Here is a 15000-nt window from a genome sequence, read left to right on the forward strand (position 1 = left end):
ATATATATATATATATATATTCCCATTTTTGTACTGAAATAATAACAAATCTTTAACGTAATGTTGCTAGGGATAAACGTTAAATATGCTGTACATATTTGACTCTTCTGCATCATATAAACACCATCATATGTGTGCAGATATTCAGAATCATGCTCAGTGAACATTCTTGTTGATCTGAAACACAATGCTGAAGTCAGATATTCTGCTTCGAACATGTGTGTTACGTGCCGGAGCGGCTGTCTTTGTTTTGGTCTTTTTAACCCCCCCCCCCATCCAGCCATTCAGAAGCACAGAATAGAGCACTCACTGCACTCCAGCACAATGATCAGGTTTATAATCTAATAAATACACATTAAAGCTCTTTAACATGATTAAATGTAGATGCTGAATCACTGATATGTGTTGGTTTGCACTGAGTCTCAGTTCTAGAGTTCAGTTTCAGACGCTTTATTTTGTTCTCCAGATCTGAGTTGAGCTATCTGCTGCTGATTTCAGTAAATGGCAATAAATGTCCTGTAAAACAGCATTCAGACTCACATTATTAGCATTGATCACTGAATAAAGCACATGAGCTGTAGCTGAGCTGATCATTATCAGTTTTCTGTTGTTCAGCTGTGAGAAATAGAAGCCGTTTCTAATATATCAGCTGGAGGTGTTGGTTAGGACAAAAACTTATTTTAATATATAAAATACACCTTCTATCGTGTGCCGTTGCTTTTATTTTGAACACTGTTTAAATCAGCCTTAAATCAGCCTTTAGGCTCAGTAGTCATGCACACTCCTGTTGGTGTTGTCAATCTGGCAACTTGCACTTGCGTGTGTTTTGAACCAGGTGTGCAATACCTAGATCAGCCACCGGATGTCAAACTTGCATACTGCACCTTTAATAGAAATTCGACCGGTTTGCTTGTTTATTTTGGAGTGTTTTTTCATGATGCCATTAATTCGTTTATTTGTTCTTCAGCATGTCGAAGTCGTTCGGTCGGAGTTTCCGCATCGGTAAATCTAAAGGTCTGCTGGCCATAAAGGTGTTCAGCTCCTGGGATTATAAAGTCAGCAAGAAGAGTTCAGTGAGACTGCAGAGAGCAAACATCAGCACACAACTCAAGGTCAGAACACACACAAATACTGAAAATATACACAAAAACACACATATAGACACTCTCGCACACACACACACACACACACACACACACACACACACACACACACACACACACACACACACACACATATATATATATATATATATAAAATGCACACAAAAGCAAATAAATACATACACCATATGCACATACACAAACACACACACATATTCGCACACTAACCTGTGTACATACACGCATACACTTTCAGACACACACACTACCACTCACATACTGTACTAATAAGCACTCTCTCTCATATCTGCACACTCTTAAACACACACTCATTCACACATATACAATCTCTCCCACAAACACATTAAGGCACCCACATTCACAAATGCACTCACACACAGACTCACATGAATACAAGTACACACACACACGTGTGAGATGTGAGTGTCTCTTTCTCACATGCACATTTATATGCACACAAAAGACATGTGTGACATGCTTCAGCTCTAATGTGTGTGCGTGTCTGCATGCGTGTGCATGTGTGTGTGCGTGTGTGTGCAGGAGCTGGTGGCAGAAGTGAACCGTCAGCAGCTGAAGTCTCCACTTCTCCAGAGGTTGTTCCGGATCTTCATCCACATGCTGGCCTGGATCATGTGTTTGGGAAGCACGCTAGCATCCGTGCTAGGTGTTTACTACTTCTCTGAGTACATGCACAAGGTATGAGACAAACACACTCACACACACGTTATTGCATTAAGTTCCATTGACAGTAAGTACATGCAGAGCTGAGTGGATTACTCATGAAAATTGATCGGTCACTGATTACAAATTACATGACATGGAGTAGTCGGTAATATAATCTGTTAGATTACACAGTTATGATCATGTAACCTGACTTCTTTTGGATTACACTTAGATTACTTGTGGTCTTTTGAAGATTACTTTTGGATTACAATATATTACTTTTGTGCTATTTTTGTAGACTACTTTTGGTTTTTCGTAGATTACTTTTGGATTACATTTAGATTACTTTAGTGCTTTTGTAGATTACTTTTGGATTATTTTAGTGCCCTTGTAGATTACTTTTGGTTTTTGTAAATTACTTTTGGATTACTTTAATGCTCTTATAGATTACTTTTGGTTTTTGTAGATTACTTTTGGATTACTTTTGTATTACATTTAGATTACTTTAGTGCTTTAGTAGATTACTTTTATGTTGTAGATTACGTTTGGATTACTTAAGTGCTCTTGTAGATTACTTTTGGTTTTTGTAGACTACTTTTGAATTACATTTAGATTAGTGCTCTTGAAGATTACTCTTATTCTCTTGTAGATTACTTTTGGATTACTTTAGTGCTTTTGAAGATTACCCTTATTCTCTTGTAGATTACTTTTATGTTCTTGTAGATTACTTTTGGATTACATTAGTGCTCTTGAAGATTACTCTTATGCTCTTATGTATTACTTTTAGATCTTGCAAATTACCTTTGGATTACTTTAGTGCTCTTGTAGATTACTTTTGGTTTTTGTAGATCACTTTTGGATTAAATTTAGATTACTATATATATATAGTATATATACTATATATATATATAGTGTGTGTGTGTGTGTGTGTGTGTGTGTGTGTGTGTGTGTGTGTGTGTGTGTGTGTGTGTTGATTATTGATTGTGTGTCTGCGCAGGATCTGCGCAGTCGTGTGCGCTCCAGTTCCTCTGATGCTCTGCTGCTGCTAAAGGAAGCGAGTCTGCTGGCTGTCCCAGTGCTGGTGTCCAGCATTAATCTGCTGCTGCCAGGATTCTTCAACGCTGTGGCCTGGATGGAGGAGTATGACTCTCCCAGTGTGCTCAATTACGTCTCCATCAGCAGGTACAGCGCAGTGTTGACGATGCTTAATTTCCCTTTTCTTTATTGTCTATTGCTGAAACTATTTTGATTCTTATTGTAGCACTTTGGATTATGAAAAGGGCTTAATAAATAAAACGCAGTGCTATTATTGTTATTGTTGTTATAAATATACATTTTAATTATTTTATTTTTTTTACAGTTATTTGATTATTATGATTCTGTTTGTGCTCGTCTGGTGTGCTGTTGACTAATAAGCATTATTATTATTATTATTATTATTATTATTATTATTATTATTATTATAAATATGTAATTTTGAAAATTATTATAAAATTCTTTTCTAAAAATGGTGCTTGTTTGATGTGGTGTGAAATAAGATGTGTTATCATTATTTTATTTTTATTATATTATTGTTATTTTAAATAAAGATTTGTTTTAAATATTACTTTTTTTTCAGAAGTTTTTTATTTTTATTTTGTGCTTTTCTGGTGTGCTGATAAATAAAAGTGTGTGTGTGTTCAGGAACCTGCTGCTGAAGGTCAGTGTGTTGGGTGTGTTGTGTTACCACTGGCTGGGTCGTGTCGCAATGAACCCTGACAGTCTCAGTCTGCAGGTCAGTGTCTGCATGCTTTTTTTCTAATGGGTGTGTTGTGTTTATTGCGTTGTGGTTATTGTGTGGTGTTGATTGTGTTGTTGTTGTTGTTTTCAGTGCTGGGAGAGTTTTGTCGGGCAGGAACTCTACCGTTTCCTCCTAATGGACTTCATCTTCATGCTCCTCGACACTTTCTTTGGAGAGTTTCTGTGGAGGTTCGGGACTTTTACCTCCTTTCATTTCTTTAAAGAACTGACTCACATGTCAAACCCAAAGGCCTACATTCATCTTCATTAAGAATCCTTAATTAATATTATTTAATTTGTTTATTCCTAATAATTATAGCTGATTTTTTAGCATTATTACTGAAAATGAGGCTGATTTGATGATCAAGAAAGATTTTATAACATTTATGTTATTGTTGTTATTATTTTATTTCTAAAAATTTTTATTATTTTTTTAAACCTATTATTATTATTATTATTATTATTATTATTATTATTATTATTATTATTATTATTATTATATTTATTATAATTTTTTTTAAACCTATTATTATTATTATTATTATTATTATTTTTTTTTTTTTTTTTTTTACCTATTATTATTATTATTATTATTATTATTATTATTTTATTTATTATAAATTTTTTTAAACCTATTATTATTATTATTATTATTTTATTTATTATACATTTTTTTAAACCTATTATTTTTATTTATTTTTATTTATTTATTTATTAATTTTTTTTACCTATTATTATTATTATTATTATTATTATTATTATTATTATTATTAATGGCGACGCAGTGGCGCAGTAGTTAGTGCTGTTGCCTCACAGCAAGAAGGACGCTGGTTCGAGTCTCGGCTTGGTCAGTTGGTGTTTCTATGTGTAGTTTGCATGTTCTCCCCGTGTTGGTGTGGGTTTCCTCTGTGTGCTCCGGTTTCCTCCACAGTCCAAACACATGCGCTACAGGTGAATTGGGAAGGCTAAATTGTCCGTTGTGTATGAGTGTGAATGAGTGCGTATTGGTGTTTTTCCCCAGAGATGGGTTGCGGTTGGAAGAGCATCCACTGTGTAAAACATATGCTGGATAAGTTGGCGGTTCATTCAGCTGTGGCGACCCCAGATTAAAAAAGGGACTAAGCCGAAAAGAAAATGAATCTGAAATAAAAGCTTTTATAACATTATACAGCTTTTTACAGACTTTATATAAATAAGCTGTCGTTGTCATTGTTATTGGTGTTATCTTTTTTATTTAGTAAAGGAAATTATTATCATAAATTGATCAAAATATTGTCACAAAATATTAGTGTTTTAGATAAATTCTGTAATAATTATGTAAATAATAATAATAAAGTAAATAATAAAAATAATTTAAATAATAATAATATAAATAATAAAAATAATGTAAATAATAATAATAATAATCATGTTAATAATAATAATAATCATGTAAATAAAAATAATAATCATAATTATCATATTAATAATAATGTAAATAATAATAACAATGATGTAAATAATAATATTAATAAAAATAATAATTATAATAATAATAATCATCATCATCATCATGTAAATAATAATAATAATAATAATCATGTAAATAATAATAATTATAATAATAATAATGTAAATAATAATAACAATAATCATGTAAATAATAATAATAATAAGAAGAAAAATAATCATGTAAATAATAATAATAATCATCATCATCATCATGTAAATAATAATAATAATAATAATAATCATGTAAATAATAATAATAATAATAATAATAATAATAATCATGTAAATAATAAAAATAATCATCATCAACATGTAAATAATAATAATAATAATCATGTAAATAATAATAATAATAATCATGTTAATAATAATAACACTAATCATGTAAATAATAATAATAATAAAATAATAATAATAATAATCATCATCATCATCATGTAAATAATAATAATAATCATATAAATAATAATAGGAAGAAGAAGAACAATAATCATGTAAATAATAATAATAATCATATAAATAATAATAATAATAATCATCATCATCATGTAAATAATAATAATAATCATCATCATCATCATGTAAATAATAATAATAATAATAATAATAATAATAATGTAAATAATAATAATAATAATAATAATCATGTAAATAATAAAAATAATCATCATCAACATGTAAATAATAATAATAATAATCATGTAAATAATAATAATAATAATCATGTTAATAATAATAACAATAATCATGTAAATAATAAAAATAATAAAATAATAATAATAATAATAATAATCATCATCATGTAAATAATAATAATAATAATCATGTAAATAATAATAATAATAATTATCATCAACATATAAATAATAATAATAATTATTATAATAATGTTAATAATAATAACAATAATCATGTAAATAATGATAATAAATATATAAATAATAATAATAATCATCATCATCATATAAATAATAATAATAATAATCATCATGTAAGTAATAATAATCATGTAAATAATAATAATAATAATAATAATAATAATAATAATAATAATCATGTAAGTAATAATAATCATGTAAATAATAATAATAATAATAATAATCATCATCATCATCAACATGTAAATAATAACATTTCTAATAATAATAATAATAATAATAATAATAATAATAATAATCATGTTAATAATAATAACAATAATCATGTAAATAATAATAATCATCATCAACATGTAAATAATAATAATAATTTTAATAATAATAATAATAACAATCATGTTAATAATAATAACAATAATCATGTAAATAATAATAATAATCATGTAAATAATAATAATAATAATAATAATAATAATAATAATAATAATCATCATCATCATCATATAAATAATAATAATAATAATAATAGTATAATAATAATAGTCATGTAAATAATAATAATAATGATATAAATAATAATAATAATCATCATCATCATATAAATAATAATAATAACAATAATAATAATAATAATAATAATAATAATAATAATAATAATAATAATAATAATAATAATAACAATAATCATGTAAATAATAATGATATTAATAATAATAATAATAATAATAACAATAATCATGTAAATAATAATGATATTAATAATAATAGTAATAATAGTAATAATAATAATAATAATAATAACAATAATCATGTAAATAATAATAATAATGATATAAATAATAATAATAATAATAATCATCATCATCATCATATAAATAAATAATAATAATAATAATAATAGTAATAATAATAATAATCATCATCATCATATAAATAAATAATAATAATAATAACAGTAATAATAATAATAATAATAATAATCATATAAATAATAGTAATAATAATAATAGTAATAATAATAATAATCATCATCATGTAAATAAAAATAATAATCATGTAAATATTAATAATAATAATAATATTAATAATAATAATATTAATAATAATGTTATTAATAATAATAATCATGTAAATATTAATATTAATAATAATAATCATGTAAATAATAATAATAATAATAAGTGTTTTGGATCATCAAATCGCTATACTGATTTCTGACAAATCTGAGACTGGAGAAATTATGTCTAATGATGCAATAAAAAAGTAAAAAGCAAATAAAGATTCAGCAATCAAATTGAAATCACAGAAATACATGAGATTTTAAAATAGATTCTCATCGAGCACAGTTATTTAAATAGCAAACATATTTCCAAATTGAACTGATTTTGCTGTACGTTGGATCAAATTGATGCAGGTTTGCTGAGCAGAAGTGACTTTATAAATGTTTTGAAAACATAAAAACATTTGAGCAGTATGAACATGTTGACCGCATGAACGATGAACATTTATTTTAACCCAGGATAGAAATTGCAGATAAAGTCACACTAATCTTTCACTTGCTGCTGCTCTCTTTCAGGTTGTTTTCTCAGAAAGCTCTAAAGAGGAAGAGGAAGCCTGTGTTCGACATTGCCAGGAATGTGCTGGAGCTCATCTACGGACAGACTCTGGCTTGGTGTGTGTGTGTATGTGTGTGTGTATGTATAATGTGTTATGATGTCACATGTGTGTGGTTACCTGCAGGGTACGCGGGTTATCAGATGACCCATGTGTGTGTGTCTGATGTTATGTATGCATGCGTGTGTGATGATGATGTCGAGTGTGTGGATGATGATGATGATGTTGGTGTGTGTGTGTGTGTGTGTGTGTGTGTGTGTGTCTGCAGGTTGGGTGTGCTGTTTTCTCCTCTCCTGCCAGTGGTGCAGATCATTAAACTGCTGTTTCTTTTCTACATGAAGAAGGTTTGCTTGTTTACTGTTTTTTGTTTGTTTTTTGTTTTTTTTTTTTGCGTTTCATTTAGTTTATTGTTACATTTCTTTTCATTTAGTTTTTCGTTTTGTTTTTGTGTCCTTCCTTTCCTTTCCTCTTTTTGTTTTGTTTTGTTTCCTTTATTCAGTTTTTTTGTTTTGTTTTGCTTCATTTTGTTTAGTTTCGTTTTTTTCATTTTGTTTTGTTTCATTTCCTTCTGTTCCGTTTTGTTTTGTTACTGTTTTTTGTTTGTTTTGTTTTTCGTTTCAATTCCGTGTTGTTTTTTGTTTTGTTTCATTTCGTTTTTTTTTTTGTTTCATTTTGTTTTTCATTTTTTCGTTTAGTTTCCTTCTTTCCTGTTTCTTTTTGCTCTGTTTTGTGTTTTGTTTTGTTTCCTTCATTTCGTTTTTTTTGTTTTACTTCATTTCGTTTCATTTTTTGTTTAGTTTTATTTTGTTTTTAATTTTGTTTTGTTTCCTTTTGCTCCGTTTAGTTTCATTTCGTTTAGTTTTTTTAGTTTCATTTTGTTTTTCATTTTTTCGTTTAGTTTCCTTCTTTCCTGTTTCCTTTTGTTCTGTTTTGTGTTTTGTTTTGTTTACTTCGTTCTGTTTTTTGTTTTACTTCATTTCATTTTGTTTTTTGTTTAGTTTTATTTTGTTTTTAATTTTGTTTCGTTTCCTTTTGCTCCGTTTTGTTTCATTTCGTTTAGTTTTTTTAGTTTCATTTTATTTTTATTTTTGTTCATTTCGTTCCCTTCTTTTCTGTTTTCTTCCATTCTGATTTTTGTTTTGCTTCGCTTCGTTTCGTTTTTTGTTTAGTTCGTTTTGTTTCGTTTCCTTCTGTTCCGTTTTGTTTTGTTACTGTTTTTTGTTTGTTTTGTTTTTTGTTTCAATTCCGCGTTGTTTTTTGTTTTGTTTCATTTCGGGGGTTTTTTGAGTTTCATTTTGTTTTTTATTTTTTCGTTTAGTTTCCTTCTTTCCTGTTTCCTTTTGCTCTGTTTTGTGTTTTGTTTTGTTTCCTTCATTTCATTTTTTTGTTTTGCTTCATTTCATTTTTTGTTTGTTTCATTTTGTTTTCCATTTTGTTTTGTTTCATTTTATTTAATTTTTTTTCATTTCGTTTCCTTCTTTTTGGTTTTCTTCCGTTCTGTTTTTTGTTTTGTTTTGCTTCGTTTCGTTTTTGTTTAATGTAATTTTATTCTTCAATTTGTTTTGTCTCATTTCCTTCTGTTCCACTTCTTGTATTTTGTTTAGTTTCGGTTCTGTGTTTTGTTTTGTTTTGCTTCATTTCATTTAGTTTTTGTTTAGTTTCATTTTTTTCATTTTGTTTCGTTTAATTTTCTTCTGTTCTGTTGCAATCTGTTCTGTTTTGTTTCCTTTTATTTGTTTTGTTTCACTTCTTATTTTTCATTTTGTTTCGTTTTGATTTAGTTTTAGATTTTATTTTTAGTTTCATTTTAAGTTATTAGAATTTTTTGTGACTCAAAGGAGTCATTCGTGTTCGGTTTACTTCAGAGGAATGATTTGACTCTTTTGGACGTCTCTTGTTCAAGTGTGTATTTATGTAAATGAGGTGTGTTTTCTTCTTCTTGTTCAGGTGAGTCTGATGATGAACTGTCAGGTGTCTGGGAAGCCCTGGAGAGCGTCTCAGATGACCACCATCTTCATCACACTGCTCTGCTTCCCTTCATTCCTGGGGGCCGCAGTGTGTGTCACCTACACCATGTGGACGTGAGTCTGTGTCTGTTTGTTTTAGAATGTGTGTGTGAGACAGGATACAGTATGTGTGTGTTTTTGTGTGTATGTGTGTGTGTTTGTATTTCTGTTTGCACTTGCAGGTGTGTGTTTTTTTGCTTGTTTTTACGTGAATAGGTGTTCATATAAGTGTGTGTGTGTGTGTGTGTGTGTGTGTGTGTGTGTGTGTGTGTGTGTCTGTGTGTCTGTGTGTCTGTGTGTGTGTGTGTGTGTGTGTGTCTGTGTGTGTCTGTGTGTGTGTGTGTGTGTGTTTGTGTTTGTGTGTGTGTTTGTGTTTGTGTGTGTGTGTGTGTGTGTATGCGTGTGCGTGTGTGTGTGTCAGTATACAGCCATCAGCCGGCTGTGGGCCGTTTCGGGGTCTGAAGACGATGTTCCAGGCCGGTAAGCTGTGGGTTCGGGATCTGGCGCTGGCGAACCCCAGTCTGTGGTGGCTGGAGTCGGCACACACGTATCTGGTGGAGAACCCGCTCTTCCTGTTCCTGTTTGCCGCCGTCTTCCTGTGAGTCTCCCTTCACTTCATAGAGCCTTCTCACAAGAGTGTTCCGCTGTGTAAAACATATGCTGGAATAGTTGGCGGTTCATTCTGCTGCGGTGACCCCTGATGAATAAAGGGACTAAGCTAAAGGAAAATGAATGAATGAATGAGTGAGTGGTGTGTTGTTTCCCCATTCACTGAGTCCTGAGTGATCGTCTGTGGTTTGGTGTGTTTGCAGGATCGTGATCTACTTCCACAGTCAGGTGCTGGACGGCCAGAGGAAGATCATCGAACTCCTTCAGGAGCAGATCGAGAACGTAAGACTGGGAATCATGGGGAATTAAACACAATACGGTCAGGGGTGTAGACTGACGTCACTTCCTGTTCCTGTTTGTGCAGGAGGGCGAGGATAAGAAGTTTCTGATCATGAGACTGCAGGATATTCATGAGCACAGACGAGTCCGTGGACAACGAGACACCGGGGTACACACACATACGCACACACACACTCACACTGTTATATAGACACATGCGCACACACACGCACACACACGGTTATATACACAAACATGTGTGCACACAGTTATATACATGCATACACAGTTATATAGATAACTTACACACACACGCACACACACACACACATATATATATATATATATGCACACATACACACATACACAGTTATACACACACACAGTTATATAGGTAACTTACACACACACGCACACACACACATATATATATACACACACATGCACACATACACAGTTATACACACACACAGTTATATAAATAACTTACACACACACGCACACACACACATATATACACACACATGTACACATACACAGTTGTACACACACACAGTTATATAAATAACTTACGCACACACACATATATACACACACACATGCACACATACACAGTTATACGCACACACAGTTATATAAATAACTTACGCACACACACATATATACACACACACACATGCACACATACACAGTTATACACACACACAGTTATATAAATAACTTACGCACACACACATATATACACACACGCATGCACACATACACAGTTATACACACACACAGTTATATAAATAACTTACGCACACACACATATATACACACACGCATGCACACATACACAGTTATACACACACACAGTTATATAAATAACTGACGCACACACACATATATACACACATGCATGCACACATACACAGTTGTACACACACACAGTTATATAAATAACTTACGCACACACACATATATACACACACGCATGCACACATACACAGTTATACACACACACAGTTATATAAATAACTGACGCACACACACATATATACACACATGCATGCACACATACACAGTTGTACACACACACAGTTATATAAATAACTTACACACACACGCACACACACACACATACATACACACACGCATGCACACATACACAGTTATACACACACACAGTTATATAAATAACTGACGCACACACACATATATACACACACGCATGCACACATACACAGTTATACACACACACACAGTTCAGGGTTCAACACTATAGATTTTTTCTACTAGCCCGATTGGGCCAGTGGTTCAGATTTTTACTTGCCCTGCCAAAATTTTCACTGGCCGGCCCAACCAAAAAAAGAAGTTAATAGCTATTTCTCAGCCACATATTTTAGATAATGTGTCAAAAGTATAATTGTACATTTTTTATTCAGCATATATATTTATATATATTTATTGTTATTTCAGCAGCTGGGGTGCCAGAAAAAAATTAATAAATAACAGACGGTAAATTACAAAAATTTACCAGAAATTTAAATTCAAGGAAACATCTGTAATTTAATGTTTGTTATTTAAAAATCTATCTATTGAATTAATCAATCTGCTAAAAAAAACGTTGGCTAGAATTCTGCATTATAGGCTCACATTATAGAGATTCAAGAGTTCACACTTAGATATTGTTTGACAACTGTTAGCAGGTTTGGGATGCTGTCCCGGGAGAGAACCCTGAGCTCGGAGATAGGTGCGCCCAGTGCTCCCGCCTGGTCCATAGAGCATATGAGGGGAGTACGAGATCAGGTGGTTCTCGAGAGCTCCCCGTGGTAAAAGAAAAAATGAGGAGAAGGGGTGGATGGGGGGTTTCTTCGGAAAACGAAGATAAGAGAGTAGTTCTAGCTAGGCTACTTATAGTGAGTTGGGGTTAATCTGATTGGCTAACTAGTGAATGTAGATGAGTGGCCAGCTGCAGTCAATCATATCACGTGCTCCTCTCGAAATTAGTTTGAAAACTTCACGAAATAACAGATGAACCAGTGTTGTGCCAAGAAATCCACCCCTGCTGTAAACTGCACCCCCTCTGAAATGTGCATTTATTAACTTAATTTTTGTTTGATTATTAATAATAAAGTTATGACAACTAATGACAGTGACTGAGGAGAGTTTCATGAATGGAAGCTTTATCTTCCAGAAGATATATATTTAAATAAACAGATTTAATTTAAATACAATACTGGTTAGATTAATTAAAGTGAATAGTTAAATGTGTAATTTAGTTGAAAACTACAACAATTTGATGTTTTTCATTTATTTAAAAACCACCAAAATGCCTAATTTTAGAAACAGGCTCATTACATCAGTCTAGACTAAAGACAATATGTTTATTTTTCATTTATTTGTAAACCTAGTTTTAAAATGCATTTCTCTTGTTCTTGCTTGATCCATCAAAATTATAATCATATGAGCCTGCGTTTGAATCAATTATGGCCTTTGATTTTTATGAAATGTAGACTAAGAATGTTAATGAAAGTCTAAGAAGGGGGTGCCTGCATTTTACAGCAGGGGTGCATGTCTCGTCACAACACTGGGACTGCAGTCAGATCATGAAGCAGATCAGTGTTGATCTTTCTTTCGAGGTGACGATGCAGAAATGAATAAAACAATAGGCCTAATGCAAAATATTATAAGATTAAAATACGGGAAAATGATCAGATGGTAACTTCGGTTAATTTTCCTAACGGATAATCAGCACTAGGTAATATTTCAGCATGCGTTCACTTTCACATTAGACATGAAATGCACATGCCGGTAGAAATGACATCCCGCCCTGCTCATAATTCTCTCTTCATATGTCTGTTACACAACCATAATGCACTGTGATATAGTCTGGTTCGTTAGTTCGTTGTATCGTTTTGTTTTCTCACTACAATTGATCTGCTCAATCGAGCCGAGACCACCTCATTCAGGCGATCTCAGACCGATTGATTTGGCGCAGATCGCACGCGATCGCAGGATTCACATATGTCAGACAAACCACGCTTACTGGGCAAACGAGACAGGTTCTGAAACAAACGTCTGGGTGTGAAAGCACCCTGTATTTGCACGCAGTTGACAAACAGTCGCAGCCCAATTAAACTTTAGTGAGAAGGCAGCACTGGCCCGATCGACCAGTGACCATTCTCTATACTGTCCCGAGCGTCTCGCACGCTGGCCCCGGGCCATCGGACAGTCCTTATTGTCAAGCCATGCAGTTATATACACAAACATGCTTGCACACACTTATATACATGCATACACACACACACAGTTATATGCAGACACACACACACACAGTTATATGCAGACACACACACACACAGTTATATATACACACACATGCACACATAGTTTTGTACACACAATTATATGCACACATGCGTTTGCACACACACACACACATACAAAATTATATATATATATATATATATATATATATATATATATATATATATATATATATATATATATATACACACAGTCAAAGACATACACAGATACAGTTATATGCAGACACACACAGTTATATAGACAGACATACACACAAACACACAGTTATATACACACACACATGCACACATAGTTTTGTACACACAATTATATGCACACATGCGTTTGCACACATACACACACACACAGTCTTATACACATACACAATTATATACATATATATATATACACACACAGTCAAAGACATACACACATACAGTTATAATCATATACATACATAGATATATACACACACACACACGCAAAACACACACACAGTTAAATACACACACATCCTTAGAAACACACATGCACGCGCACACACAGTTATATGCAGAAACAGGCATACACACAGTTATATACGTATACACATGCGCACAGTTATATACGTATATAATCACACTCAAAGACACACAGTTATATACACAAACATGCACACACTGTTATATACAGCTGTATGCACACATACAGTTATTTAGATATACACAGACAATGTTATATACAAACACACATGCATGCACACTTTTTTATTACACACACATCACATGCACACGTATAGTGTGTACACAGTTATATACATATATATATACACACACAGTTATATTCATATACACTCACGGTAATCTATAGCCATACATAGGCACAATTATACAAACAAACACACTATATACACTGTCTAATTACCCTGACTTCACCCTAATTATCCTTTAAGCTGTATAGAAGTGTCTTGAAGAATATCTAGTCTAATATTATTTACTGTCATCATGACAAAGAGAAATCAGTTATTAGAGATGAGTTATTAAACTATTATTATTAGACAAAACCTCAGTTAAACATCACCTTTAATATATTATTATTGTATTAAATATGACACCTTTATGTAAATATATGCAGATATTATATATCCTCTCATCCTCTGCATCTGCTTTCAGGGCTCCAGTTTTTCCTGATGATCTTCACTGATGTATCCAGACGATCTTCATGATGATGATGATGATGAAGAGCACACCGGATTAGGTTTGGGACGCTGGTTTGTGGTGTTTT

General features: G+C 31.7%; 1 protein-coding gene across 1 annotated transcript in view; it reads left to right on the top strand.

Moving 5' to 3' along the window:
- The window catches only part of tmc6b (transmembrane channel-like 6b), a 40450-nt gene that overhangs the window by 25252 nt on the left and 198 nt on the right, over positions 1-15000 (top strand). The window contains exons 10-21 of the mRNA XM_056468757.1: positions 968-1112; positions 1665-1820; positions 2785-2969; positions 3471-3561; positions 3658-3755; positions 7512-7607; positions 7818-7893; positions 9497-9630; positions 9977-10153; positions 10368-10446; positions 10529-10612; positions 14889-15000. The exon at positions 14889-15000 is cut by the window's right edge and continues 198 nt beyond it. Coding sequence (XP_056324732.1) covers positions 968-1112; positions 1665-1820; positions 2785-2969; positions 3471-3561; positions 3658-3755; positions 7512-7607; positions 7818-7893; positions 9497-9630; positions 9977-10153; positions 10368-10446; positions 10529-10612; positions 14889-14906 — 1339 coding nt within the window. The 3' untranslated portion in view covers positions 14907-15000. The remainder of the gene's footprint in view (positions 1-967; positions 1113-1664; positions 1821-2784; positions 2970-3470; positions 3562-3657; positions 3756-7511; positions 7608-7817; positions 7894-9496; positions 9631-9976; positions 10154-10367; positions 10447-10528; positions 10613-14888) is intronic.

Source organism: Danio aesculapii, chromosome 11 (genome assembly GCF_903798145.1).
Source record: "Danio aesculapii chromosome 11, fDanAes4.1, whole genome shotgun sequence".
NCBI classification, from domain to species: domain Eukaryota; kingdom Metazoa; phylum Chordata; class Actinopteri; order Cypriniformes; family Danionidae; genus Danio; species Danio aesculapii.